Source organism: Callorhinus ursinus, unplaced genomic scaffold (genome assembly GCF_003265705.2).
Source record: "Callorhinus ursinus isolate GAN/ISIS: 27379988/994484 unplaced genomic scaffold, GSC_fseal_2.0 scaffold510, whole genome shotgun sequence".
Lineage (NCBI taxonomy): Eukaryota > Metazoa > Chordata > Mammalia > Carnivora > Otariidae > Callorhinus > Callorhinus ursinus.
Genome location: NW_027397565.1, coordinates 1 through 23,906, shown reverse-complemented (window position 1 = coordinate 23,906; position 23,906 = coordinate 1). Strand labels below are relative to the sequence as shown.

General features: G+C 63.4%; 1 protein-coding gene across 2 annotated transcripts; it reads left to right on the top strand.

The window, feature by feature from the left end:
• Positions 1 to 489: 489 nt before the first annotated feature.
• Positions 490 to 22,793, top strand: FLNA (filamin A). 2 transcript variants are annotated; one of them, XM_025866124.2, is made up of 47 exons: positions 490 to 926; positions 3,917 to 4,165; positions 4,277 to 4,374; positions 4,488 to 4,635; positions 5,163 to 5,281; positions 5,370 to 5,447; positions 5,539 to 5,701; positions 5,783 to 5,983; positions 6,525 to 6,662; positions 6,748 to 6,871; positions 6,972 to 7,108; positions 7,194 to 7,387; positions 7,564 to 7,677; positions 7,779 to 7,922; positions 8,591 to 8,714; positions 8,824 to 8,984; positions 9,070 to 9,160; positions 9,250 to 9,419; positions 9,688 to 9,805; positions 9,903 to 10,165; positions 10,360 to 10,957; positions 11,052 to 11,225; positions 11,308 to 11,470; positions 11,549 to 11,709; positions 11,799 to 11,969; positions 12,356 to 12,479; positions 12,572 to 12,728; positions 13,397 to 13,586; positions 13,742 to 13,765; positions 16,079 to 16,326; positions 16,422 to 16,517; positions 16,684 to 16,786; positions 16,873 to 17,013; positions 17,129 to 17,257; positions 17,462 to 17,635; positions 17,732 to 17,893; positions 17,988 to 18,191; positions 18,269 to 18,421; positions 18,540 to 18,662; positions 18,784 to 19,050; positions 19,198 to 19,335; positions 19,514 to 19,629; positions 20,164 to 20,296; positions 21,042 to 21,218; positions 21,399 to 21,617; positions 21,705 to 21,905; positions 22,285 to 22,793. In XM_025866124.2, exons 1-47 carry the CDS (start codon positions 554 to 556, stop codon positions 22,470 to 22,472), a joined length of 7,941 nt encoding a protein of 2,646 aa, XP_025721909.1. In that variant the 5' UTR covers positions 490 to 553; the 3' UTR covers positions 22,473 to 22,793. The 2 variants fall into 2 exon arrangements, with proteins under 2 accessions (XP_025721909.1, XP_025721910.1); XM_025866125.2 differs by lacking the exon at positions 13,742 to 13,765.
• The last annotated feature ends 1,113 nt before the right edge of the window (positions 22,794 to 23,906 follow it).

The window sequence follows — 23,906 nt, the reverse complement described above, 5'->3', positions numbered from 1 at the left end:
GGCTGCTGGGGCGGCGGGGCCGGGTCGGAGCCCACGTGACTCGGGGACCAGGAACAACACCGCCCCCACTCCTCCGCAGGGGCCTTGGAAAAGGAAAGTCCCTTCTATGGCGTGCCTGCTGGAGGCCAAGTGGTCCAGCGCCAGAGGCTGCTCAGCCTTTCCTTGCTGCTGCGTTTCCTGCAGTGCTGGTGCAAGGCCACGGGGCTAGGGTGCGCCTTGACCCATTCAGGGCCCAACGACCCTCCCCGAAGCCTTGGGGTTGGGTCCGAACTGCCAGGACTGGGGGCTGAAGGGGGCATTCCGACGGGCGGGGCGGGGCGGGGCGGGTGCGGCCCGAAGCCCCACCCACAGCCCCGCCCCACGGTGGCTCCGCCCCCACTGAACCCGCGCGGCCCCCCGCCCCCCCGCCCGCATTTAAAGGGCTCGTTCTCTCCGCAGCACAATCTCCGCTGCCTGCCTCGCCCTGTGCGCGCGGAGGTGCCTGCAACTTTAATTAAAGGGCCGTCCCCTCGCCTAGGCGGCAGCACCGCCCCTCGGCTCCTCGCGCCTCAAAATGAGTAGCTCCCACTCCCGGACGGGCCAGAGCGCGGCAGGCGCGGCTCCGGGCGGCGGTGCCGACGCGCGAGACGCCGAGATGCCAGCCACCGAGAAGGACCTGGCAGAGGACGCGCCGTGGAAGAAGATCCAGCAGAACACGTTCACGCGCTGGTGCAACGAGCACCTGAAGTGCGTGAGCAAGCGCATCGCCAACCTGCAGACGGACCTGAGCGATGGGCTGCGGCTCATCGCGCTGCTGGAGGTGCTCAGCCAGAAGAAGATGCACCGCAAGCACAACCAGAGGCCCACCTTCCGCCAGATGCAGCTCGAGAACGTGTCCGTGGCGCTCGAGTTCCTGGACCGTGAGAGCATCAAGCTCGTGTCCATCGGTGAGGGCGTGGGTCGCTCCCGTGGCACGGGGAGGTCGAGGTTGAGGGCGGGGGCTCCATGCGTCCTCCCCTCTCTCCTGGGCCGGCCCCTCCCAGCTACGTCCCCCCAGCCCCAGCGCTGCCCCCAGGGCCGCCAGGCTCCAACACGCAGGCCTCGAGAACAAAGACGCGCTGGCAGGCTGGCCGGGCGTGCAGACCGCTACGCGCCCCCGCCCGCCGCACCCCGGCTGGCCCGCGCCCAGGCTGAGCTCACATCCTCCGCAGGCCGCGCCCCCGCCACTGCACCCGCCGTGGGAGAGGGCCTGCGGAAGGCGGGCACTGGCCAGGCTCTGGCCCTGCGCCCAGTGCCCCATCCTTGAGGAGGGGGAGTCCCGAGCTCTCCACCCGCCCCCACTCCCTTCAGCAGTTTGGGAAGGGCTCTCTGGCCTTCAGGCGCTCCTGTAGTTCCTAAACGGGGTGTTGGAGCTTGTGAGTCCCATTGTCTAGGACTCTTGGCTGTTTTGGGCCCTGGGAGATGGGTCCTTCCACTGGAGATGGCTCCAACCCCCAGTTTAGATCACCCCTCGAGAAACTTGTGGCCAGAGAGGACCATAGCTAGGAAAAGGGTACTTGAGATGAGTTGGCCGCTGAAGGGAGCTGGTTTGTAGTCCACTTAAACACCAAGTTACTGTTGAGCTTGGGCCAAACTCTTGCTTCCATGTAGGACTTGGTTTTCTGCATCTAGAGTGCACGAGCTGGTTGGGAGGTACTCCAGCGTGCACTGGGCTCATCGCCAACCCAGTGTCCGTGTCACTGGGCTGGTGAGGTTGGCATTGACTGGACCTACTGCAGCATCCCAGGCTCTTCTCAAGATGCGGGCCATTCAGGGACCTGCACCGGAACTGGTGCCTCCGGGGTAGTGTGTTCCCGCGGGAGGAGGAGGAGAGCTTTCTTTTCTTTACAGTTCTTCCAGTTGTCCCTAAAGCCATGAGCCTTGCTGAGCTTGAGAGTCTGAGGGACACAGGACTCAGGCGCCCCCAGCCACTCAGAGGGCAGGTCTCCACCTCTTTCTTTGGAATGCCAGTTGAGGCTGAGGCCCACCCCTCAGTCCCAGCCTCAGTCTAGCCAAGCTGAGTCATCTCTGAGTCTTGGGTGGGGGGGCAACCGGATGTGGGGAGGCAGGCCACACCCCAGCTGTCTAGGGGGGGTCTCCTCCTCCCTCCTCCCTTCTTCTCCTCCTCTAGTGAGCTGGCTGGAGCAGGCCTAGTTCCCAGAGCTTTGCCATATAAGGCAAAAAAATGTTGGAAAGCAGCAGTGATTAGGGGAGGGAGGGGGCAGGCTGGCCCGGGGGCTGGGGAAAGGGGGTGGGATGGGGCGGGGCCATCCAACCAGGCTGTCTCCCAACCCTGGGCCCTGGTTCTCTTCCCTCCCTCTTTTGTGAGGGGGATGAGGAGGGCTTAGGCTGGCCTCCTGTGGACCAGGGGGAGGGCCCAGGCCAACCCACTCAGGCTGATGAGCTTGGCCTTGTGTGTCCCAAGTCACAGCAGGACTCTGGAGGAGGGGGCCTTCTAGGAAGCTCTCTGGCTGGTCCTGTGCCCTTGGTCTTCTCTGAACCTTCCAATCACCTCTAGCCTGAAGCCCCTTCTCCACCAGCCCCGCCTGCTATTTGGGGACAGCGCAAGGCAGTAGTGCAGAACTTGGGACCAGCCGCAGTCTGGGAGCAGGGAGGCTGCTCCTCGAGGTCCTGCCTGCTGGATTCAGAGGCGGGCCATTGATGTGGCCCTTTTGCTGGTGTCCATCCCCTTCTTCCCACCCTCGAGTTGACTCATGAGACAAGTATTTTCTCTTGATTTTGACCGGGGGTGGGGGGGGGGGGGGGGGGGTGCAGGACTCCAGTGGCTCTTAGAAAGCCCTCCCCTTTTCAGGGCCCCACCCTTAGGAAGCTGAGACCCAGAAGTACCTTGGGTGGGGCCCAGAGCCTGGAGGGGTTGCCATGGTGACAGGGTGCTAGGTGCCCGCCCTAACCACTTCCCCTGTGGTGAGCTTGGCAGCCACCCGCCTGAGGCCCAGTGCCCCGTTAGGTGGTGAGGAGGGCAGGCGGCGGGCGAGCTCTGCTGAGGCAGCAGTACTCAGGGACCCCACCCATGGCTTCTGCCACCCCAGCTCCCAAGCTGGGGCCCTGGGTGCCCCGCCCAGGCTCATCAGTTCTGCCTTTCTCCTTGCCGGCTGAGGGGGTCTCTGGAATGTGTCCTGCCCATCACCCTGGGTGGCACGCAGCCCAACCACTGGTTCCTTTGTCCTCACCCCCACCCTCCCCAGGCCTGCTCCCAGTTTGGGTCTGTGGAGGGTGGGGGCGAACTGAGGAAGTGGGGGTGGGGCTCACATCCTCCACTCAAAGGGTCCTTGCCCACCCCCCCCCCCCCCCCCCCCCCCCGCTGCGGCCCTGGGCCCACCCACCCACCCTGAGGCAACAGTTTTCTTTCCCAACTGCCCCACTGGCCAGCCTTCCTCTTCCTCCACCCTGGCCCCATTCCCCCTCCCCTGCCAGGGTCAGGTCAGGGGTCTCCTATCTAGGCCTGCTGGGGCCACACTGCTCCTCCTGCCCAATTCCCTGGAGACACCCTGGAGCTGGGCAGCTGCAAAGCACCTTTGGGGGAAGGGCCCCTCCAGAGGCCGCCCTGGGCCCTGTCTGCAACCTGGGTCTGTTGTCTGTCCTTCCTCTGCCCCCCCCAAAGGGCTTCCAGCAACACTCCTCATTGAGCTGTATCGTCACCATGTGTCAATGGGGGGGGGGTCTCCCCCCTCCCCAGAAGTCTCTTTCATCTCCTTTACTCCCCACAGAGACCCTGAGCAGAGAGGGCAGGACCCGCATGCCACCCCCTCAGGGAGCCTTGGCCTCCTCCCCAGGGACCCCTTGCTGCCACCCTCTGCTGCCTGGGAGTGGCCTGAGGCTGCACGCGTGCGCACACGGGCCCCTGCCGGCTCAGCGCTGCCACTCGCTTTCCTCACAGACAGCAAGGCCATCGTGGATGGGAACCTGAAGCTGATCTTGGGCCTCATCTGGACCCTGATCCTGCACTACTCCATCTCCATGCCCATGTGGGATGAGGAGGAGGACGAGGAAGCCAAGAAGCAGACCCCCAAGCAGCGGCTCCTGGGCTGGATTCAGAATAAGCTGCCGCAGCTGCCCATCACCAACTTCAGCCGGGACTGGCAGAGCGGCAGGGCCCTGGGTGCCCTCGTCGACAGCTGTGCCCCAGGTGAGGGGTGAGGGAGTGGGGGGTGGGCAGGGGGCGGGGGTGGAGGAGACAGCCTGCCAGGGGGCCCTTGGGGGCACCTCCCTCCAACTCCCAGCCTTCCTTGTGCCGCAGGCCTGTGCCCTGACTGGGACTCCTGGGATGCCAGCAAGCCCGTGAACAATGCGAGGGAGGCCATGCAGCAGGCTGACGATTGGCTGGGCATCCCTCAGGTACCCCCTGCCTGCGGCCATCTGGGGGCTTGTGGTCCCCATGGGGAGATGTGTCATATGCCAGGGACCTGACGCTTAGAGGTCACATGGCTTCTGTCTGCCATCTGTGATAGGTGATCACACCTGAGGAAATCGTGGATCCCAATGTGGACGAGCACTCCGTCATGACCTACCTGTCCCAGTTCCCCAAGGCCAAGCTGAAGCCAGGAGCTCCCCTGCGGCCCAAACTAAACCCAAAGAAAGCCCGAGCCTATGGGCCAGGTGAGGAAGTCGGGCAGGGGATGCTCTGAGTGCTGACCTCATCCCTGCAGGACTTGGAGGTCTTGGGAACTCTTTGGTTACATGGGGGCTGGGTTATCAAATGCCCCCTCAGAGTCAAACGAATGGGTCAGGGCTGGTCAAAACTGGCCACTTGGCTAGAAGTCCCCCCCCCGCCCCGAGGCATCACCACAAGGTGGAGTGTGGTCAGGGAGGCACGACCCAGCCGCGTGACTGTCAACAGAGACAAAACCCAGCCACGGTATCGCACAGGAGCTAGGGCTCAGGCAAACCCGAGTGAGAGTTCCAGAAAACAGACCCAGGCCTGTCCCACAGCAAGAATGAAGCTGGGGCACAAGGCCAGGCTCTGTGTGCTGGGCCAGGGTTTACCTGCAATCAGCTCACCCGGTTCAGAGCATTCCCGATGGGGTGACGGCAGGGAAGGACGCTGGGCCCGAAGGGGGGAGGTGTGCTGGGGTGAGGAGGCAGCCCTGTGGGCCGGCTCAGAGCTCCTGGACCCTGCCTGGCAGGCATCGAGCCCACAGGCAACATGGTGAAGAAGCGTGCAGAATTCACAGTGGAGACCAGAAGTGCTGGCCAGGGAGAGGTGCTGGTGTACGTGGAGGACCCAGCCGGCCACCAGGAGGAGGTAGGGCCACCGTCAAGCAGGCGGGCAGGGCACGGCATGGCGGTGCCTCCATTCAGAGCAGGGCCTCATGTGCTCCTTCCCGCCACAGGCAAAGGTGACTGCCAATAATGACAAGAACCGTACCTTCTCTGTCTGGTACGTCCCCGAAGTGACCGGGACTCACAAGGTGAGCCCTCAGCCCAAGGGGAGGCTGGTGGGGGAGGCGGTGGCTAGAAGGCCCTGCCCCTGCCCTCACGGTCCGCCCCTCCTGGGGACAGGTCACCGTGCTCTTTGCCGGTCAGCATATCGCCAAGAGTCCCTTCGAGGTGTATGTGGACAAGTCCCAGGGTGATGCGAGCAAAGTGACCGCCCAGGGCCCTGGCCTGGAGCCCAGTGGCAACATCGCCAACAAGACCACCTACTTTGAGATCTTCACAGCAGGTGAGGCGGGTGAGGCGTGGGGGGACAGCGGCGACGGGCCGGGCGCGGGCCGGGAGCTGAGCTGCGGTTACCCTGTGACAGGGGCTGGCACGGGCGAGGTGGAAGTTGTGATCCAGGACCCTGCGGGCCAGAAGGGCACCGTGGAGCCTCAGCTGGAGGCCCGGGGCGACAGCACGTACCGCTGCAGCTACCAGCCCACCGTGGAGGGCGTCCACACAGTGCACGTCACCTTCGCCGGCGTGCCCATCCCTCGCAGCCCCTACACTGTCACTGTTGGCCAAGGTAGGCCGGTCCCAGCCGCTCCCCAAGTGGGGGCGCTGTAGACTGGGCCTCCCTCAGGAGGGGGGGGGCAGCTAGGGCGAGCCTCACTGCAGCCCTCGCCCCGGCAACCGGGGCCTCTCTGCTTCCACTGTCTTTCCTCCCCTTGCTGGGGCCCTTCCTCCTTCTCCTCCTCTCGCCCTTCTCCGGCTCTCTCTCCTCCACGCTTTCACCTTCAGAAGAGCTCGCTCCAGCTGTTTAGAAACCTGCTGCTCTCTGCTCTGCCCACGGGGTCAACGGTACTTGGATCTGTCTTCCTCTGGGAGGGGGCGGGCTGGGCGGGGGGCGGCGGGGGGTGGGGTGCTGGCGGCTGGTGTGGAATTGCTGGGAGGAGGCCTGGCCTACAGGTCCTGGGGTCATCGTTCTTTCTTGCATGTCCTTCGCCCGCCTTGTGGGACCACGTTCCGAGGGACCGCCAGATTCTGATGGCCCAGCCCTGTGGGAGGGAAGGGTAGGGGTCACCCAGTGCCAGCTCCCGGTGGCTTAGCCGGCCCTCTCCTCGCAGCCTGTAACCCGGGCGCCTGCCGTGCCGTTGGCCGTGGCCTCCAGCCCAAGGGTGTGCGGGTGAAGGAGACTGCGGACTTCAGGGTGCACACAAAGGGCGCTGGCAGCGGAGAGCTGAAGGTCACTGTGAAGGGGCCCAGTAAGTTGGGCTGCGGCCAGGATGGGTGGTGGTGGCCCCAGGACTGCTGCTGGCCAGGCCTGAGGCCCTCCCTTGTCTTGGGCAGAGGGCGAGGAGCGTGTGAAGCAGAAGGACCTGGGGGATGGCGTCTATGGCTTCGAGTATTACCCCATGGTCCCCGGCACGTACACTGTCACCATCACGTGGGGTGGCCAGAACATCGGGCGCAGGTGAGGCCCCGGGCAGAGCCCTCAGAGCCCAGGCGCACGCTCCCCCCCCCCCCCCCCGCTGCTCGGCCCTCAGCACTCCCCTGTGCGGCTCTCTTCACAGCCCCTTTGAGGTGAAGGTGGGCACTGAGTGTGGCAACCAGAAGGTGCGGGCCTGGGGCCCCGGGCTGGAAGGCGGTGTCGTGGGCAAGTCAGCCGACTTTGTGGTGGAGGCCATCGGGGATGACGTCGGCACCTTGGGTGAGCTGCAGGCTGTGGCGCGGGCATCCGGGGGCAGAGGGTAGTGAGGCCCCAGCGTGCTGACGGGACTGGCGGCTGTTGTCAGGCTTCTCGGTGGAGGGCCCATCGCAGGCCAGGATTGAGTGCGACGACAAGGGCGACGGCTCCTGTGACGTGCGCTACTGGCCCCAGGAGGCCGGCGAGTATGCCGTGCACGTGCTGTGCAACAGTGAGGACATCCGCCTCAGCCCCTTCATGGCCGACATCCGCGAGGCACCCCAGGACTTCCACCCAGACAGGGTAAAGGGCATGTGCTGCCGACCCGGGCCTCGGCCCCCTTCTGCCTCTGCCTGGGGACTTGGGAGGCCTGGCTGTGCTGGTGTCCCCCGCGGCGCGCTCCTGCCACTCTGGGTCCTTGCGGGCCTTGCACTTGGTCCCCTGAGATCGGGGGGGGCGTGGGGGGCATCTCTCATCAGGTGAAGGCACGTGGGCCTGGACTGGAGAAGACGGGCGTGGCTGTCAATAAGCCGGCAGAGTTCACGGTGGACGCCAAGCATGGTGGGAAGGCCAGTCTCCGGGTCCAAGTCCAGGTGGGGTGCCCACCCGTGGTGGGGCTGGCGAGGTAGGGTGCGCGGGGGGGCCCAGGCCTGGGCACTCCTCAGCGGGCTCCTCGTTCCTGCCCGCTTTCCAGGACAACGAGGGATGCCCCGTGGAGGCGGCAGTCAAGGACAACGGCAACGGCACTTACAGCTGCTCGTACGTGCCCAGGAAGCCGGTGAAGCACACGGCCATGGTGTCCTGGGGCGGCGTCAGCATTCCCAGCAGCCCCTTCCGGGTGAGCAGCCCTGTAGCCCATCTCCCTCGGGTGCCTGATCCAGCTCCGTTAGATAGACCTCCAAGACCGTACAGATCCCCCGTTCCAAGTGTACAACTCGATGGTTTTGAGTACATTCAGGGGTGTGCGGCAACGATCACAGCCAAAGGTTAGGACATCTTCATCATCCGAAGAAGAAACCCTCTGCCCTCCACGCCCCCTCCCCCAGCCCTAAGCAAGCGCCGCGCCGCGCCGCGTGCTGGCTGCGTGCGTTTGCCTCCTGGACAGTGGCTGTGGACGCGGGTGCACGCGGCATGTGGCCTTCGTACCTGGCTGCTGTCACCCAGCAGCACGATTCATCGTGGCTCCCCTGGACCGTAGCACGAGTCCACGCTTCCCACCTCTTTATGCCCAAGGAATAGCCTATGGTGTGGATGGGCCCCGGGGGTTTTTTGCCATTTGGCCGCTGTGAGTAACAGCGCTGTGAACGTGCGAGGGTGCCTGTGGGGATGAGTGATCTCCACCCCGGCGCGTCGGGACCTCGGGGTGGGCTTGCTGTGCCAGACGGCCACTTCGTGTTTAATCATTGGAAGAACCACCAAGCTACTTCCTGAGGTGGCCGTGAGTGAAGAAGCCCTGGCCCTCCTCTACGCTGCTCATGCCTTTGCACTTGCCCCTGCGCCCTGCAGGTAAACGTGGGAGCCGGTAGCCACCCGAACAAGGTCAAGGTATATGGCCCAGGAGTAGCCAAGACAGGGCTCAAGGCTCATGAGCCAACCTACTTCACTGTGGATTGCACCGAGGCCGGCCAGGGTAAGGCCCTGGCCCAAGCGGGTGGGCGAGCGGGTGAGGAGGCCGGGTGTGATCCCAGCCTCTGCTCTCCTCTCCCCCCACCCCCACCCCCACCCCCACCCCACTGCAGGGGATGTCAGCATCGGCATCAAGTGTGCCCCTGGCGTGGTGGGCCCCACTGAGGCCGACATCGATTTTGACATCATCCGTAACGACAATGACACCTTCACAGTGAAGTACACACCCCGCGGCGCCGGTAGCTATACCATCATGGTCCTCTTCGCCGACCAGGTGGGTGCTCTGCTCCCGGCCCCCAGCGGTGCTGCGTGTTGGGGTACTGCTGTCCCCTGAGCCCTACTCCTCCCACCCCCTGCAGGCCACACCCACCAGCCCCATCCGGGTCAAGGTGGAGCCCTCCCATGATGCCAGCAAGGTGAAGGCTGAGGGCCCTGGCCTCAGTCGCACTGGTGAGGATGAGCAGCACCCTGTGGGGGCGGTCGGGGCCACAGGGAAGCTTGGGGCAAGGTGCCCTTACGTGGCCACCATGTTTCCTCAGGTGTTGAGCTTGGCAAACCCACCCACTTCACGGTCAATGCCAAAGCTGCTGGCAAAGGCAAGCTGGATGTCCAGTTCTCAGGGCTGGCCAAGGGGGATGCGGTGCGTGATGTGGACATCATTGACCACCACGACAACACCTACACGGTCAAGTACACTCCCGTGCAGCAGGTAGTTACCTGGACCTCCCAACAGCTACACTCTTCAACTAACCTACTGAGCGTGTGGGCTTCCTCGAGTGGTGGGCTAGGTGGGCTGCTCCAGAGGGCTTCCCGCCCACTCTCGATTCCCCCCTGGGAGAGAGCCAGCTTGGAAGGCTGGGCGCGGGCGAGCAAAGCCAGTGTTTCTGTCACCCTCCCCCTATGCCCAAGTGGGGAAGACACAGGCCGGGGAGACCAAGGTCCTGACTCATGACTCTGCCTTTCTGTGCCCTTTCCAGGGTCCAGTGGGCATCAATATCACTTATGGAGGGGATCCCATCCCCAAGAGCCCCTTCTCGGTGGGGGTGTCTCCAAGCCTAGACCTCAGCAAGATCAAGGTGTCTGGCCTGGGAGAGAGTAAGTAGCCAGAACCCTGTCACAGTCACTCAGGATGCCCTAGGGGCTGCCTCGGCTGAATGCCATAGTTCTCTCCCTGGTTCTGTCATCTCAACAGAGGTGGATGTCGGCAAAGATCAGGAGTTCACAGTCAAATCGAAGGGTGCTGGTGGCCAAGGCAAAGTGGCGTCCAAGATCACGGGCCCCTCGGGCACAGTAGTGCCCTGCAAGGTGGAGCCAGGCCTGGGGGCTGACAACAGCGTGGTGCGCTTTGTACCCCGAGAGGAGGGGCCCTATGAGGTCGAGGTGACTTATGACGGTGTGCCTGTGCCCGGCAGCCCCTTTCCTGTGGAAGCCCTGCCTCCCACCAAGCCTAGCAAGGTAATTGGGGTATGGGGGCCCCCCCTCATCTTCTCCAGGCTCACCCTCCCCCTTCCTCATTTTCGTCCTCATGACCAGTGGCGCTGCCTGGACCCCTAGCTGGTGGGGGAGAAGGGAGATGTGAGGTCAAGCTGGGGGTCAGGGGTCAGGGAGGTGACACGGGTTTGGCTCCTGACCTGTCCCTCTTCCCTCAGGTGAAGGCGTTTGGGCCAGGGCTGCAGGGGGGCAGTGCAGGCTCCCCTGCGCGCTTCACCATCGACACCAAGGGTGCTGGCATGGGCGGCCTGGGCCTGACAGTGGAGGGCCCCTGCGAGGCCCAGCTTGAGTGCCTGGACAACGGGGATGGCACATGCTCTGTGTCCTATGTGCCCACCGAACCCGGGGACTACAATATCAACATCCTCTTCGCTGATACCCACATCCCCGGTTCCCCATTCAAGGCCCACGTGGTTCCCTGCTTCGACGCATCCAAAGTCAAGTGCTCAGGGCCCGGCTTGGAGCGGGCCACGGCCGGTGAGGCGGGCCAGTTCCACGTAGACTGCTCGAGCGCAGGCAGTGCGGAGCTGACCATCGAAATCTGCTCCGAGGCAGGCCTGCCGGCCGAGGTGCACATCCAGGACCATGGTGATGGCACACACACCATCACCTACATCCCACTTTGCCCTGGGGCCTACACTGTCACCATCAAGTACGGCGGCCAGCCTGTGCCCAACTTCCCCAGCAAGCTGCAGGTGGAGCCTGCGGTGGACACATCAGGCGTCCAGTGCTATGGGCCTGGGGTCGGGGGCCAAGGTGAGGCCCCACCGTGGAACGTGGGGGCAGAGGGAAGCCGGCGGCCCTAGGGTCCCTGGAGCCCCATGCCTCCTCCCCATGCCTGCCCCTGCAGGTGTCTTCCGAGAGGCCACCACTGAGTTCAGTGTGGATGCCCGCGCTCTGACACAGACTGGAGGGCCCCACGTCAAGGCTCGTGTGGCCAACCCCTCAGGTAACCTGACCGAGACCTACGTGCAGGACTGTGGTGACGGCACCTACAAAGTGGAGTACACACCGTATGAGGAGGGTAGGCGCTGGGGCTCCCAAGGGACGGGGGTTGAGAGACGGGGCGGCTTCGGCTCCTCCTGACCCAGCCTGCCCTCCTCCAGGCCTCCACTCCGTGGATGTGACCTATGACGGCAGCCCCGTGCCCAGCAGCCCGTTCCAGGTACCTGTGACCGAGGGCTGTGACCCTTCCCGAGTGCGTGTCCATGGGCCTGGCATCCAAAGCGGCACCACCAACAAGCCCAACAAGTTCACCGTGGAGACCAGGTGAGCAAGCGCCTGAGAGGCAGGGGCTGCGATCGGCCTTGGAACCCCAGGAAATAATGGGCTATCCATTTGGACCAGGGGAGCTGGCACTGGGGGCCTGGGCCTGGCTGTCGAGGGCCCCTCCGAGGCCAAGATGTCCTGCATGGATAACAAGGATGGCAGCTGTTCGGTCGAGTATACCCCCTACGAGGCTGGCACCTATAGCCTTAACGTCACCTACGGTGGCCACCAAGTACCAGGTGAGGAGGCAAGGTAGCTAGGGCTGGTCCGGGACCATTTGCCGGCCCTCGACTCTCTCACACAGCTGCCATCTGTATTCCCTCTGCAGGCAGTCCTTTCAAGGTCCCTGTGCATGATGTGACAGATGCGTCCAAGGTCAAGTGCTCTGGGCCTGGCCTGAGCCCTGGCATGGTCCGTGCCAACCTCCCTCAGTCCTTCCAGGTAGACACGAGCAAGGCTGGCGTGGCCCCACTGCAGGTCAAAGTGCAGGGGCCCAAAGGTGAGTGTTCCTGTGCCTGGGAGTGGGCGGTCTGAGAGCACAGTCCTCTTGGAGGAGGCTAGGGCAGGAGACCGGAGGCACAGCACTCAGAGGTTGGGACAGGTATTCAGGTAGTTCATGGAGGAGCCTCGGGTGACAGTGAAGCCAGTGCCCAGGGACAGAGGACCACCAGGAGGTAGAACAGACAGGACTTGGCCACTGGGCAGATGTGGCAGGAGGGAGGGTGGTGTCTGGTGTCACAGGGGCTCGGGACCATTCCTGGGGGTGGGCAGGCGAGGGCAAAGCAAGGTCTAGGCCTGGGGTGGGGGCTGAGCTGGGTGGTTCAGTGTGGTGGGGGCTGGGGGACCTGGGAAACTGGCTGAGTCTCTCTCTGGGACTGGGGCCAGGCCTGGTGGAGCCTGTGGACGTCGTGGACAACGCTGACGGCACCCAGACCGTAAACTACGTGCCCAGCCGGGAGGGGCCCTATAGCATCTCAGTGCTGTACGGGGAGGAGGAGGTGCCCCGCAGGTAAGAGGCAGGGCCTGCTGCCTGTGGGAAGATTACCAGGGCTGAGCACCAAAATCCCTCCTGACCATTCTTGTAACACGCCGGCCCAACAGCCCCTTCAAGGTCAAGGTGCTGCCTACGCATGATGCCAGCAAGGTGAAGGCCAGTGGCCCCGGGCTCAATACTACTGGTGTGCCCGCCAGCCTGCCCGTGGAGTTCACCATTGACGCGAAGGATGCAGGAGAGGGCCTGCTGGCTGTCCAGATCACGGTGAGCGGGCTCCCGGGGTGGCTGCCTGGCTCTGCTGGATTGCAGCTCCAGGCACCGAGAAGGCAAGGGACGGGAGGGGCCTAGGCCGACGCAGTGTGCAGTACTGGGCATGCGACTAGGGTGAGTGGACCAGTCCAGGGCTGTGGTCTCCCTTGGGAGCCGTGCCAGTGAGGCCAGGTCCCCTGCCTCTAGGATGGTGGTGACAGGCACAGGCCTCCCCATGCACACGCTTGCTCACTGCTGACTTTGAGCTATGACCAAAGCCCTTGGTACTTCAGCGGGCCCACCTGTAACGTTCTCATGGGTCACATATAAGGATGGGACCTTGAGATCTTCCAGGGGAGCTCTTGCTAGTGTGGGAGCAGGCCCTGGGGCGGAGGACGGGAGCCAAGAGGTGGTCGTGGCGATAAAGTAGGATGGGCATCAAGCTCCCCGGCCCCCTGCCTGTCATGGGGGCGGGGGGGGGGGCCGCGCATGGGGCATTTGGGACTTCCCTTCTGGATCCTGGCCGTGGCCAAGTAAAGGACTGAGGCCGCCGGGCGCTTGAGTGACTTGGAGGCTGTTCCCGCAGCAGTGGTCCCTGGTGTTTGCTCCTCCGAGAGGGTCTGAGGTGACCCTGGGCCTGGCTGGGCTTGGGCCGACCGCCTCCCCTGTGCTCTGCTACATAGGACCCTGAGGGCAAGCCCAAGAAGACACACATCCAAGACAACCACGATGGCACGTACACGGTGGCCTATGTGCCAGACGTGACGGGCCGCTACACCATCCTGATCAAGTACGGCGGTGACGAGATCCCCTTCTCCCCGTACCGCGTCCGGGCCGTGCCCACCGGAGACGCCAGCAAGTGCACAGTCACAGGTGAGCCAGGCTGCCGGCGGCCGCGGCGCTCCGCACGGGGCTGGGGTGTGCCTGTGTGCAAGGGCTCGCTGCTTGGGGCGGCGTGTGGGAGTGGGGGCCGCCCCCTTGAGTGACTCACCTGACCTTTCTCCTTGCTCTCTGCCCTCTCACCTCAGTGTCAATCGGAGGTCACGGGCTAGGTAAGCTGCTTGCTGGGGCCACTCCCAATGCCCCTCCTGCCCAGAGGGCAGCTTCCTTTTCCTCTTCCGTGCCGATTCCCAGGACAGTTCCAGCTGCAGCTCTTGGCAGGGACAGGGGGGGGAAGCTGGAGGGATAGTACCCAGGGAGGCCTCCAGAGCAGAGCGTGAGTGCTCCGGCCCTCCCCCTCTCTGGGCCTCCGTTTCCCCATCTGAGACGTCGGGTTGCAGCTGAGAGCTTTGGGGTGAGGTGCATCCCAAGAAGCACCCCACTGGGGGCTCTGGGGTCTGGGGATCTTGGCACCCTGGGGAAGCCCCGGGGGCGGGCAGCAGGCCCTGCCTTCTCACTTCCTCCTTCCGTGGCAAGGGCTCCTGCACGGGCTGAGGGGACAGGGGGGTCTCCCCTCAGCAGTGGGAGTCCCCCGGCCCTGGCCAGATCCACAGACCTCCATCCCCATCTCCCAGGGGCATCTGGGCCCCAGGCCGGGGGAGGTACGGACTGCATGAGCGGGTGGGGCGGGTAGTGCAACAGCAGCAGCGTCCGACTGCTTGGGCGGGTAGCAGGGCAGGGCCCAGCCCAGCCTCAGAGCCCCAAAGTGCACTTGGCGGCCTGCCCGCCCTCCCTGCCTCCCTCCCTCCCCCTGTCCCCCACCCCCCACCCCCAGCAGTGACGTTATTCAGATAGTGCCCAACCAGGCATGGAGGTTCTCCTGCTTGGGCATGGGAGGGGAGCTCTAGCCCGAGCCAGGGACACCAGGACGCCAATAAGAGGTGACAGTTGACCTGGGAGCCTCTGGAGGCTGCAGGCCTGGAGCTTGGGTGAGGTGGCCAGGAGAAGATTTAGAGGGTGGCTGGAGTCTCGGGACGAGGGCCCAATGGCTTGGTAGAATAGGCTCCAGGATCTGAGAGGACAGGCATGTGTGCCTAGGGCAGGAGAACAGGGCCATGGGGACAGGGGCACGGCCAAGACTTGGCCAAAGGAGTGGTCTCAATTTACCTGGCCACTGTGTGCAGAACGGAGGCAAAGAGCCCAGTAGGGGAGCCGAAGTCACCTTTGGATCAGTCATAGTGGTGGCTTGGAGCAGGTTGGTGGCGATGTGGCTTAAGTGGGGAGCCAACTTGGGAAGCGTAGTTTGAGGATGGAGCAGCCGAGACCTGCTGATGGACTGCACTAGGCACCGGGCGGGCAAAGTGAGCAGCCGCTAACTGGGTGGTGGTCCAGATCACGAGCTGTGCAGAACGGGTGTGGCTGTGAGGCGAAGCCTCCCAGGGCAGGGCGGGCAGCAGGTGGCCAGGTCTAGAGCTTAAGCGAGCCATGGAAGGCCAGCACGGAGCCTAGCACCGCAGGAGCCTTCGGCCAGGGGTGCCCCTTAGACAGCCCTTGAGTGGGTTCGGTGCTCCCAGCTGCTTCCCTGCAGGAAGCACTCTCACTGCCAGGCCTCACAGCCCACAGCCCCCCCAGGCCTTCACGGCTGAGCTCAAACCATAACGTCACTGCGCCCCCCCCCTTCCTCGGGCACTCTGGGGCCCTAGAGGCTGCTCAGCTGCTCTGCCCTTGCAACCTAGTGGCGGTGGCTGTGGCTTGGGCCTCCCGTCCCTCTTTCCCCTGGTGCTGCCCCCGCCTGCTATGCGTGCTGCTTGGGCGCTAACCCCCTGCGGCCTCCCTGCTTCCCCGCTCCCGGCTCCCTGCCTGTGCCGGGCCGCACCTGGCCACCCCTCACCACCAGCCTCCGGTTGAGCGAGTGTTCTCAGTTGTCAGGAAACTCCAGTTTCGCCTTCAGGCCTGGGGGGGTGGGAGGCAAGTGTCACAATCCCCCCCCCCCCCGCCACGCTGCAGCAGGACTCTGCCTCACCGCATCTGCACACGGCACTGGGGTCCAGGGCCAGGCTGCAGGGACGAAGGCTGCTGTGCACCCAGCCAGGGTGCTGGTGTTGGTCCACAGCACTGGCTGAGGCCAAGTTGGCAGGGGAAGCGGAGGCAAACACTCGTGTCCGGATGGTAGCGGTGGCCTCATGGGCCTCCGGGCCCCTTCCTTTCTCCCAGACACCTGTGTGCCCCCCATCGGACCTTTCCCATGTAGGGCTAATCCCCAAGACAGGACTCCCTGGCTTGAGGCAGCTCAGGGGAACCTTTCCTGCCTTCTGAGAAACCACTCACCGTTCCAGCTTGGGGCGGGGGGCGGGGGAGGCCTGGCTGCGCTTGGTGGTGGCAATAAGAGGCCTGGGCGGGTGGCAGGCAGATGGGAGCAGTTCAAGCGCCGAGCTCACACAATGCCCCCCCCCCCCCGCTTTGGGGACCTGCCCTGCCCCCACCAGGTGCTGGCATCGGCCCCACCATCCAGATTGGGGAGGAGACGGTGATCACTGTGGACACTAAGGCGGCAGGCAAAGGGAAGGTGACCTGCACCGTGTGCACACCCGACGGCTCCGAGGTGGACGTGGATGTGGTGGAGAACGAAGACGGCACCTTTGACATCTTCTACACAGCCCCGCAGCCGGGCAAATACGTCATCTGCGTGCGCTTCGGTGGCGAGCACGTGCCCAACAGCCCTTTCCAAGTGACGGTCAGGAGGGGCCAGGGTTGAGGGGTCAGGGTGGAGCCCGCCCTGTCCCTGCCCTCTGACGCCAGAATCTGCAACTCTCTTGTGTCGCTCCGCAGGCTCTAGCTGGGGAACAGCCCACAGCGCAGCCCCCGCTTCGGCCTCAGCAACTGGCCCCGTCTTACACCTATGCCCAGGGTGGCCAGCAGACCTGGGTACGGCCTCAGCTGCCTCATCCTGGCTCTCCTGGCCCGAGGGGACACTTGGGGGCTGGCCAGCGGGGTGTCCTGTGAGACCCCATCCTGCTACGTGTGAGGACGGACCCCTGGGACTCCCACCCCTCCTACGGCCCCTCACTTGGGCCCTCTGTCTCCACTGCAGGCCCCAGAGAGACCCCTAATGGGTGTCAATGGGTTGGATGTGACCAGCTTAAGGCCCTTCGACCTTGTCATCCCCTTCACCATCAAGAAAGGCGAAATCACGGGTGAGTGGGAGCGGGAAGGAGCTTGGGAGCCAGAGAGGCTTGGGTTTGCCAGCGGGTGCCCTAACCCCGACCCCACTGCCCCGCAGGGGAGGTGAGGATGCCCTCGGGCAAGGTGGCGCAGCCAGCCATCACCGACAACAAGGATGGCACCGTGACTGTCCGCTACGCTCCCAGTGAAGCTGGCTTGCACGAGATGGACATCCGCTACGATAACATGCACATCCCAGGTGCGCCTCCACGGCATGCTGTCCCTGCCTTGCAGGGGCCTGGGTTCGGGGGGAGCAGGGAGCCTGGGGAGCTGACACAAGACCCCATTCCACATGGCCCCTTTTCCTACCTCAGGAAGCCCCCTGCAGTTCTATGTGGATTACGTCAACTGTGGCCACGTCACAGCCTATGGGCCTGGCCTCACCCATGGAGTGGTGAACAAGCCTGCTGTCTTCACCGTGAATACCAAGGACGCAGGAGAGGGTGAGTGGCAGCTCTACTCTTAGCCTGCCTGCGTGCTGAGGGACGCCCACCCTCATCCAGTAGAAAGCCGGGCACAAGGGAGATGCTCCCTGAATGTGGCTCCCCACCCTGCTGCCCTGGCCTCTGCTTGCCTGCTGGGGCTCTTTCCCTGCCAGCGCCCTGTTCCTGGGCATTGTTGCCATCCTCACCCATGACTCTCTCTAGGGGGCTTGTCCCTGGCCATCGAGGGCCCATCCAAAGCAGAAATCAGCTGCACTGACAACCAAGATGGGACCTGCAGCGTCTCCTACCTGCCCGTGCTGCCTGGGGATTACAGCATCCTGGTCAAGTACAACGAGCAGCACATCCCAGGCAGCCCCTTCACCGCCAGGGTCACAGGTGGGTGGCACCGGGAGCAGTGACAAAAGCGGGCAGGTGGCAGGGTGGGCACAGTCTCCCTCCGCACCTGGACATGAAGTGATTGTCCCCTGGCAGGTGACGACTCAATGCGCATGTCCCACCTGAAGGTGGGCTCTGCTGCTGACATCCCCATCAATATCTCCGAGACGGACCTCAGCTTGCTGACGGCCACGGTCGTGCCACCCTCGGGCCGGGAGGAGCCCTGTCTGCTGAAGCGACTGCGCAATGGCCACGTGGGTAAGAGGTTGAGGGGCAGGGCCTTCTGGGAAGGAAGGAGGCTGTGAGGGGAGGGCATGCCTTTCCCCAGCTGACAGCCCCGCCCTGTGCCCAGGGATCTCGTTCGTGCCCAAGGAGACAGGGGAGCACCTGGTGCATGTGAAGAAGAACGGCCAGCACGTGGCGAGCAGCCCCATCCCAGTGGTGATCAGCCAGTCGGAGATTGGGGATGCCAGCCGCGTGCGGGTTTCAGGCCAGGGCCTCCACGAAGGCCACACCTTTGAGCCTGCAGAGTTTATCATTGACACCCGTGATGCAGGTAGGTGGTGGTGGCCTACCAGCTGGGGCAAGAGCCCTGTGCTTGGCCCTCCTGGCTCAGCGCCGTCCCTTCCGCAGGCTATGGCGGCCTTAGCTTGTCCATTGAGGGCCCCAGCAAGGTGGACATCAACACAGAAGACCTAGAGGACGGCACATGCAGGGTCACCTACTGCCCCACAGAGCCTGGCAACTACATCATCAACATCAAGTTTGCTGACCAACACGTGCCTGGTGAGTGTGGTACCCCCACATAGCCCCCATGACTGAGCTGCCCCCCGTGCCGCACGCCAGAGCCTGCCGGCAAAAACGTAACCTGTACGATGTGCGGGCTTGTGCTCTCTTCCTGCAGGCAGCCCCTTCTCGGTGAAGGTAACGGGAGAGGGCCGGGTGAAAGAGAGCATCACACGCCGGCGGCGGGCCCCTTCGGTGGCCAATGTGGGCAGTCACTGCGACCTCAGCCTGAAGATCCCTGGTAGGAGCTGTAGAGAGTCAGGGAGGGGCCCTGGGGAGTCCTGGGCACCAGCCCCAGGTGGCCCGAAGCAGAGGGGTGGGGCGCAGGACTCTCGCTCACCAAGCTGTCCCCCTACCTGCAGAAATTAGCATCCAGGACATGACAGCCCAGGTAACCAGCCCATCAGGCAAGAGCCACGAGGCCGAGATTGTGGAAGGGGAGAACCACACCTACTGCATCCGCTTTGTGCCTGCCGAGATGGGCATGCACACAGTCAGCGTCAAATACAAGGGCCAGCACGTGCCTGGGAGTCCCTTCCAGTTCACTGTGGGGCCCCTGGGGGAAGGGGGAGCCCACAAAGTCCGTGCTGGAGGCCCTGGCCTAGAGAGGGCTGAAGCCGGAGTGCCAGGTACGCCTGCTTCTTGTGAGGCTTTTGCTCTTCTGGGCTGGGGTGGGTTTGAAGAAGTAGCTAGCAGCCGTGTTGCCGTCAGCCATGCCTGGAGGGGACTGAAGCCGGAATAGCGGCCCTCTCTGAGGACACCCTGTTTTCCCACAGCTGAATTTAGCATCTGGACCAGGGAAGCTGGTGCTGGGGGCCTGGCCATTGCTGTTGAGGGCCCCAGCAAGGCCGAGATCTCCTTTGAGGACCGCAAGGACGGCTCCTGTGGTGTGGCTTATGTGGTCCAGGAGCCAGGTACCGAGAGCTTGGCTGGGCTTAGGGGAAGCGGCCCCTGGGTGTGGACAGCTCCACTTTGCTTCCACCCTCCACCCTGAGGTCCCAGGGCCACCAAGCTGTTTGTGGGAAGTGGGAGGTGTAAACACTGACAAACAGGAGCCTTCCAGCATGCCCTCTGTGCTCTCTCCCTGCCCAGGTGACTACGAGGTCTCGGTCAAGTTCAACGAGGAACACATCCCCGACAGCCCCTTCGTAGTACCTGTGGCTTCTCCGTCTGGCGATGCCCGCCGCCTTACTGTTTCTAGTCTTCAGGTGAGGCACCGAGAGAAACCGCCTGCCTGGGGCTCCTGGGCCCGGCCAGACCAGAGCCGCTGCACAGAGCAGGCCTTGACCCTGTGTCAAGTGACCCGCCCAGCCCAGCTCGGGGCGCCGGGCTTCTGCTCTGGCCGCCGGGCCTCTGCTCTGGCCGGGTGCAGCCCATGCTTGGGGTTGGCAGGAAGCACCCCTGCCCGTTGTGTGGAGTTTTTCTCGTGTCTCAGGTCTAAAGGCTTTGAACAGAAGCCTGTGCCCGTTGAGCACCAGGGCTGAGGTTTAAAGAGGGACAGCCTGCCAGGGCTGAGGGCTGCCCTCCATTCCTGCTGCCTGGGTGTATGATTGCAGAGTGTGGATCTGGGGGCGGGGGTGTGTGCATGTAGCTTACCGGTCCCCAAGAATCAGTGGCTCTCCCTCTTTAAACCAAATTGGACGCCAGATGGGTAAGTGTAACCCCAGGGGCCTTCCTGCTGCTGGGGCCCTGCTCTCCCGTGCCCCAGCCACCCTGTCTAACCACATCTGCTGTGCTTCCAGGAGTCAGGGCTAAAGGTCAACCAGCCAGCCTCTTTTGCAGTCAGCCTGAACGGGGCCAAGGGGGCGATCGATGCTAAGGTGCACAGCCCCTCGGGAGCCCTGGAGGAGTGCTATGTCACAGAGATCGACCAAGGTGAGGCCCTGTCCCTACCCGGGCCACCCACCCATCTTCCCTGGCCCTGCTGGAAGCAGACTGAGAGTACAAAAGGAAGGTACAGATTCTATAAGCAGGGCCCAAACGCTGGGGCGCCCTCAGCCAGGCGACCATTCCCCCACTCGTGACCCAAGCCCTTGCCCAGGAGGCGGGGAGGTTCTGGCTCAGAAGCCACAGCTGCTAGGAAGGAGAAAGCCTGCTGCAGGCAGTACAATGCAGTCTCCTGAAGGAGAGACCCGAAGTCTAGCCACGGGGCTGGCCCACTCCTTAGCCAGGGCCTGGGACTTGCCAGATGGGTCTGAGGCAGCCAGGAGGTGAGAAGAGCCGGTTCAGCCAATTTCACCAGGCTCACAGCTAGTCCTGCCCCTCCACAGCCACGTGACCTCAAGTTCCTGTTGCCTCGGTGCCCTGCTCACATGCGGAGGCGAAGGCCTTCGTGGTAACCTGTTTAGGGGGGCAGAGAGGCAAGGCAAGTGTTTTGCTCATAGATTTCCGTCCAAATGAGCACCAACAGAGAGCTGCCTGGGCATCTCAGGCTTCAGTCCTCAGGCTTCAGGAAGTCTGGGGTGTGGGCTGTGGGTGCCCAATGTGGTCCCTGGAAGAAGTGGAGTGGGCCACATGGACCTGCTGGACCGGTGGGCACTGCAAGGGAACCTCCTCACAGATGCCACTTGCTCGGTTTTGGAGGGATCTCAGGCCCACAGCGTGCCCCTCTGTTCCTCAGATAAGTATGCCGTACGCTTTATCCCGCGGGAGAATGGTGTCTACCTGATTGACGTCAAGTTCAATGGCACCCACATTCCTGGAAGCCCCTTCAAGATCCGAGTTGGGGAGCCTGGGCATGGAGGGGACCCAGGCCTGGTGTCCGCCTATGGAGCTGGCCTGGAAGGTGGTGTCACAGGTAGGTCAGCAGATGCAGCTTCCAGTGTGTGCACACGGCTGCTGGGGCCCTTCCCCCAAGTTCTCAGTGACAACAGGAGGCGTGCAGAGGTGACAAAGCTATGTCAGGGGATGGGGGGTGGGAGTCAGGGGCTGGGGGAGACAGTCCAGGCCAGCTCTTCCTGACCTCCCACGCCCCCAGGGAGCCCAGCTGAGTTTATCGTGAACACGAGCAACGCGGGAGCAGGTGCCCTGTCAGTAACCATCGATGGGCCCTCCAAGGTGAAGATGGATTGCCAGGAGTGCCCTGAGGGCTACCGTGTCACTTACACTCCCATGGCACCTGGCAGCTACCTCATCTCCATCAAGTATGGTGGTCCCTACCACATTGGGGGCAGCCCCTTCAAGGCCAAAGTCACAGGTGAGTCTTGCACCAGACTGCTGGTGCCCAGCCCAATGCCTTGCCCTCTGGGCATCTCTTAGTGCCCTAACCACCCCTGCCCTGCAGGTCCCCGTCTCGTCAGCAACCATAGCCTCCATGAGACATCATCCGTGTTTGTGGACTCCCTGACCAAGACTGCCAGTGCCCCCCAGCATGGGGCCCTGGCAGGTTCCACTGATGCCAGCAAGGTGCTGGCCAAGGGCCTGGGGCTGAGCAAGGCCTACGTGGGCCAAAAGAGCAGCTTCACAGTGGACTGCAGCAAAGCAGGTGGGTGCCCCGGGCCCCACCCCCGCCCCTCCAAAAGACAAGGCCAGAGAGAAGACGGGATGACCAGTGCCTGGGAACATGGGAAGAAGGGGGTTGGGGGGGCAGCAGTGCCTTTGTGGGCATGCTTGTCACTTCTAAAGCCACTTCCCCTCTGGGTCTCCCTGCCATCTTTACCGTTCAGGAAAGTGGCTTGGGAGGAGCTGGAGTTTCCTACACTGGCCTAGGGAGTGAGGGTGCTGGCAACTCTTTAGGAAGGGCTGTCACCCCTCGACAGATGGGGGTGGCAGGGGGACGATCCGAAGACAGAAAGAGGGGTCAGCGTATTCTCCGCTGAAGGGAGGAGACTTGGGGCTTAGAACTGAGGCCTCTTCCCCACCAGGCAACAACATGCTGCTGGTAGGGGTGCATGGCCCCCGGACACCCTGCGAGGAGATCCTGGTGAAGCACGTGGGCAGCCGCCTCTACAGTGTGTCTTACCTGCTCAAGGACAAGGGAGAGTACACGCTGGTGGTCAAGTGGGGTGATGAGCACATCCCAGGCAGCCCCTACCGTGTCCTGGTCCCCTGAGCTCTGCCTGTGCCAGCTGGCAGCTCCCAGGATGAGACGTGCCCCACACCCATCCCCCCAACCTGAGCAGCCCCCTGGTCTCCTCAGCCCTGGAGCCCTGGCCGGCCCTGGCCGCCCCATCACTGCAGCCACCCCAGCCCTGCGTTGCACTCACCTGCCTCCACTTGGGTAAAGGAGAGAGGCGAGCAGAGGTAGCCCTTTGGTGGCTCTGCCTATCTTCTTTGGTTCTGGGAGGGGTGAGGGATGGGGTACTATGCACAACCACCCGCTAGTTCTCTTCCCTAGCCAAGAAGAATAAAGTTCTGCTTCCATTCTCCTGAAGGTGGCTCTAGCTTTCTTGCAAGGGTAACTGCAAACCACAAGCTGCAAGATCTCCAGGCCTGGCACCCAGGGGATCCCTGTTCCCCCCGCCTCGTGCACGCCCCCCACCAACTCCCACCAGTCCACTGGCACTCAAGTGTTCTCTGCCTTCGTGGGTTCAGACCAATGGAAGGGGAGAGATGCATAGCACAGCAGAACAGGACTTGACACGGGTGTGCTCTTCCCAGGCCACACCAGGAACGGATACCGTCCTAAGGGAAAGCCAGGCCATGACCAGACTGTAAGAGGCAAAGTGTTGGATGGAAGGGCCAGATAAGCAGGCCTTGACATTCCAGCAGCTCCTGGCCATCTCCCGGGCTTCTTAAATGTGTCGTCATCCCCTGGCATAAGGGACTGTCATGAGGACCTCTGCCCCAAGGCATCTCGAGGCTCCTCAGTGGACAGGCGGCTCCATTCAAGGTGCTGCTTACTGGCTGCAGTTTGCCCTCCCACCCCAGCCCCAGCTGGCTGTGCCTTACGCGCCCTCCTCCCCTGAGAAGGCCGTGCTGTGGGTCCCTCTTCTCAGCACAGTGGAGCGATCTGAGCCCCTCGCTTAACTGCTATGCTGCATCCCTGTCTATCCCTTCCCATTTCCCACCCAATCATCTCCCATTCTAAAACACAAAGCACCCAACACTCCAGCCAAGTCCTCCTTGTTCTGCAGCCATATAAGAGCTCTGATGTCCTCACGGCGGCCCCTCACAGCCATCCCCTCTACCCACTTCCCTCTACAGGCAGCCTTGCCCCCCACATGCAGGGAAGGCCTTTAGACCCAGCCAAGCCTCAGCTTTCAGGCCGCCTCCCCTAACAGGGCAACTCCAGGATTGCTGGCAATACCCCCACGTGGAAGCACTTTCTGGGCCAGCATGAGCACACGGCTTAGGGCACAGTTATGCCACTGCCCAATAAAAAAAGAACACAAGCCCAGGAAGGGAGAAAGAACCAGGCCCTGGCCAGCTACCCAAGCCACAGACCCCCTGCCCAAAATGCAGTGGTGAGAAAACGGCAAGGGCAATTACTGATCTGCAGGAAAGTGGCATTGGGTCCACACTGTTCTTGAACCTGGGTCTGGCC

Coding starts and splice junctions, on each gene's coding strand:
- FLNA (XM_025866124.2), top strand. CDS start 554: ATGAGTAGCTCCCACTCCCGGACGGGCCAGAGCGCGGCAGGCGCGGCT. Junction 927..3,916: donor CATCAAGCTCGTGTCCATCG/GTGAGGGCGTGG, acceptor CTTTCCTCACAG/ACAGCAAGGCCATCGTGGAT. Junction 7,923..8,590: donor TTCCCAGCAGCCCCTTCCGG/GTGAGCAGCCCT, acceptor TGCGCCCTGCAG/GTAAACGTGGGAGCCGGTAG.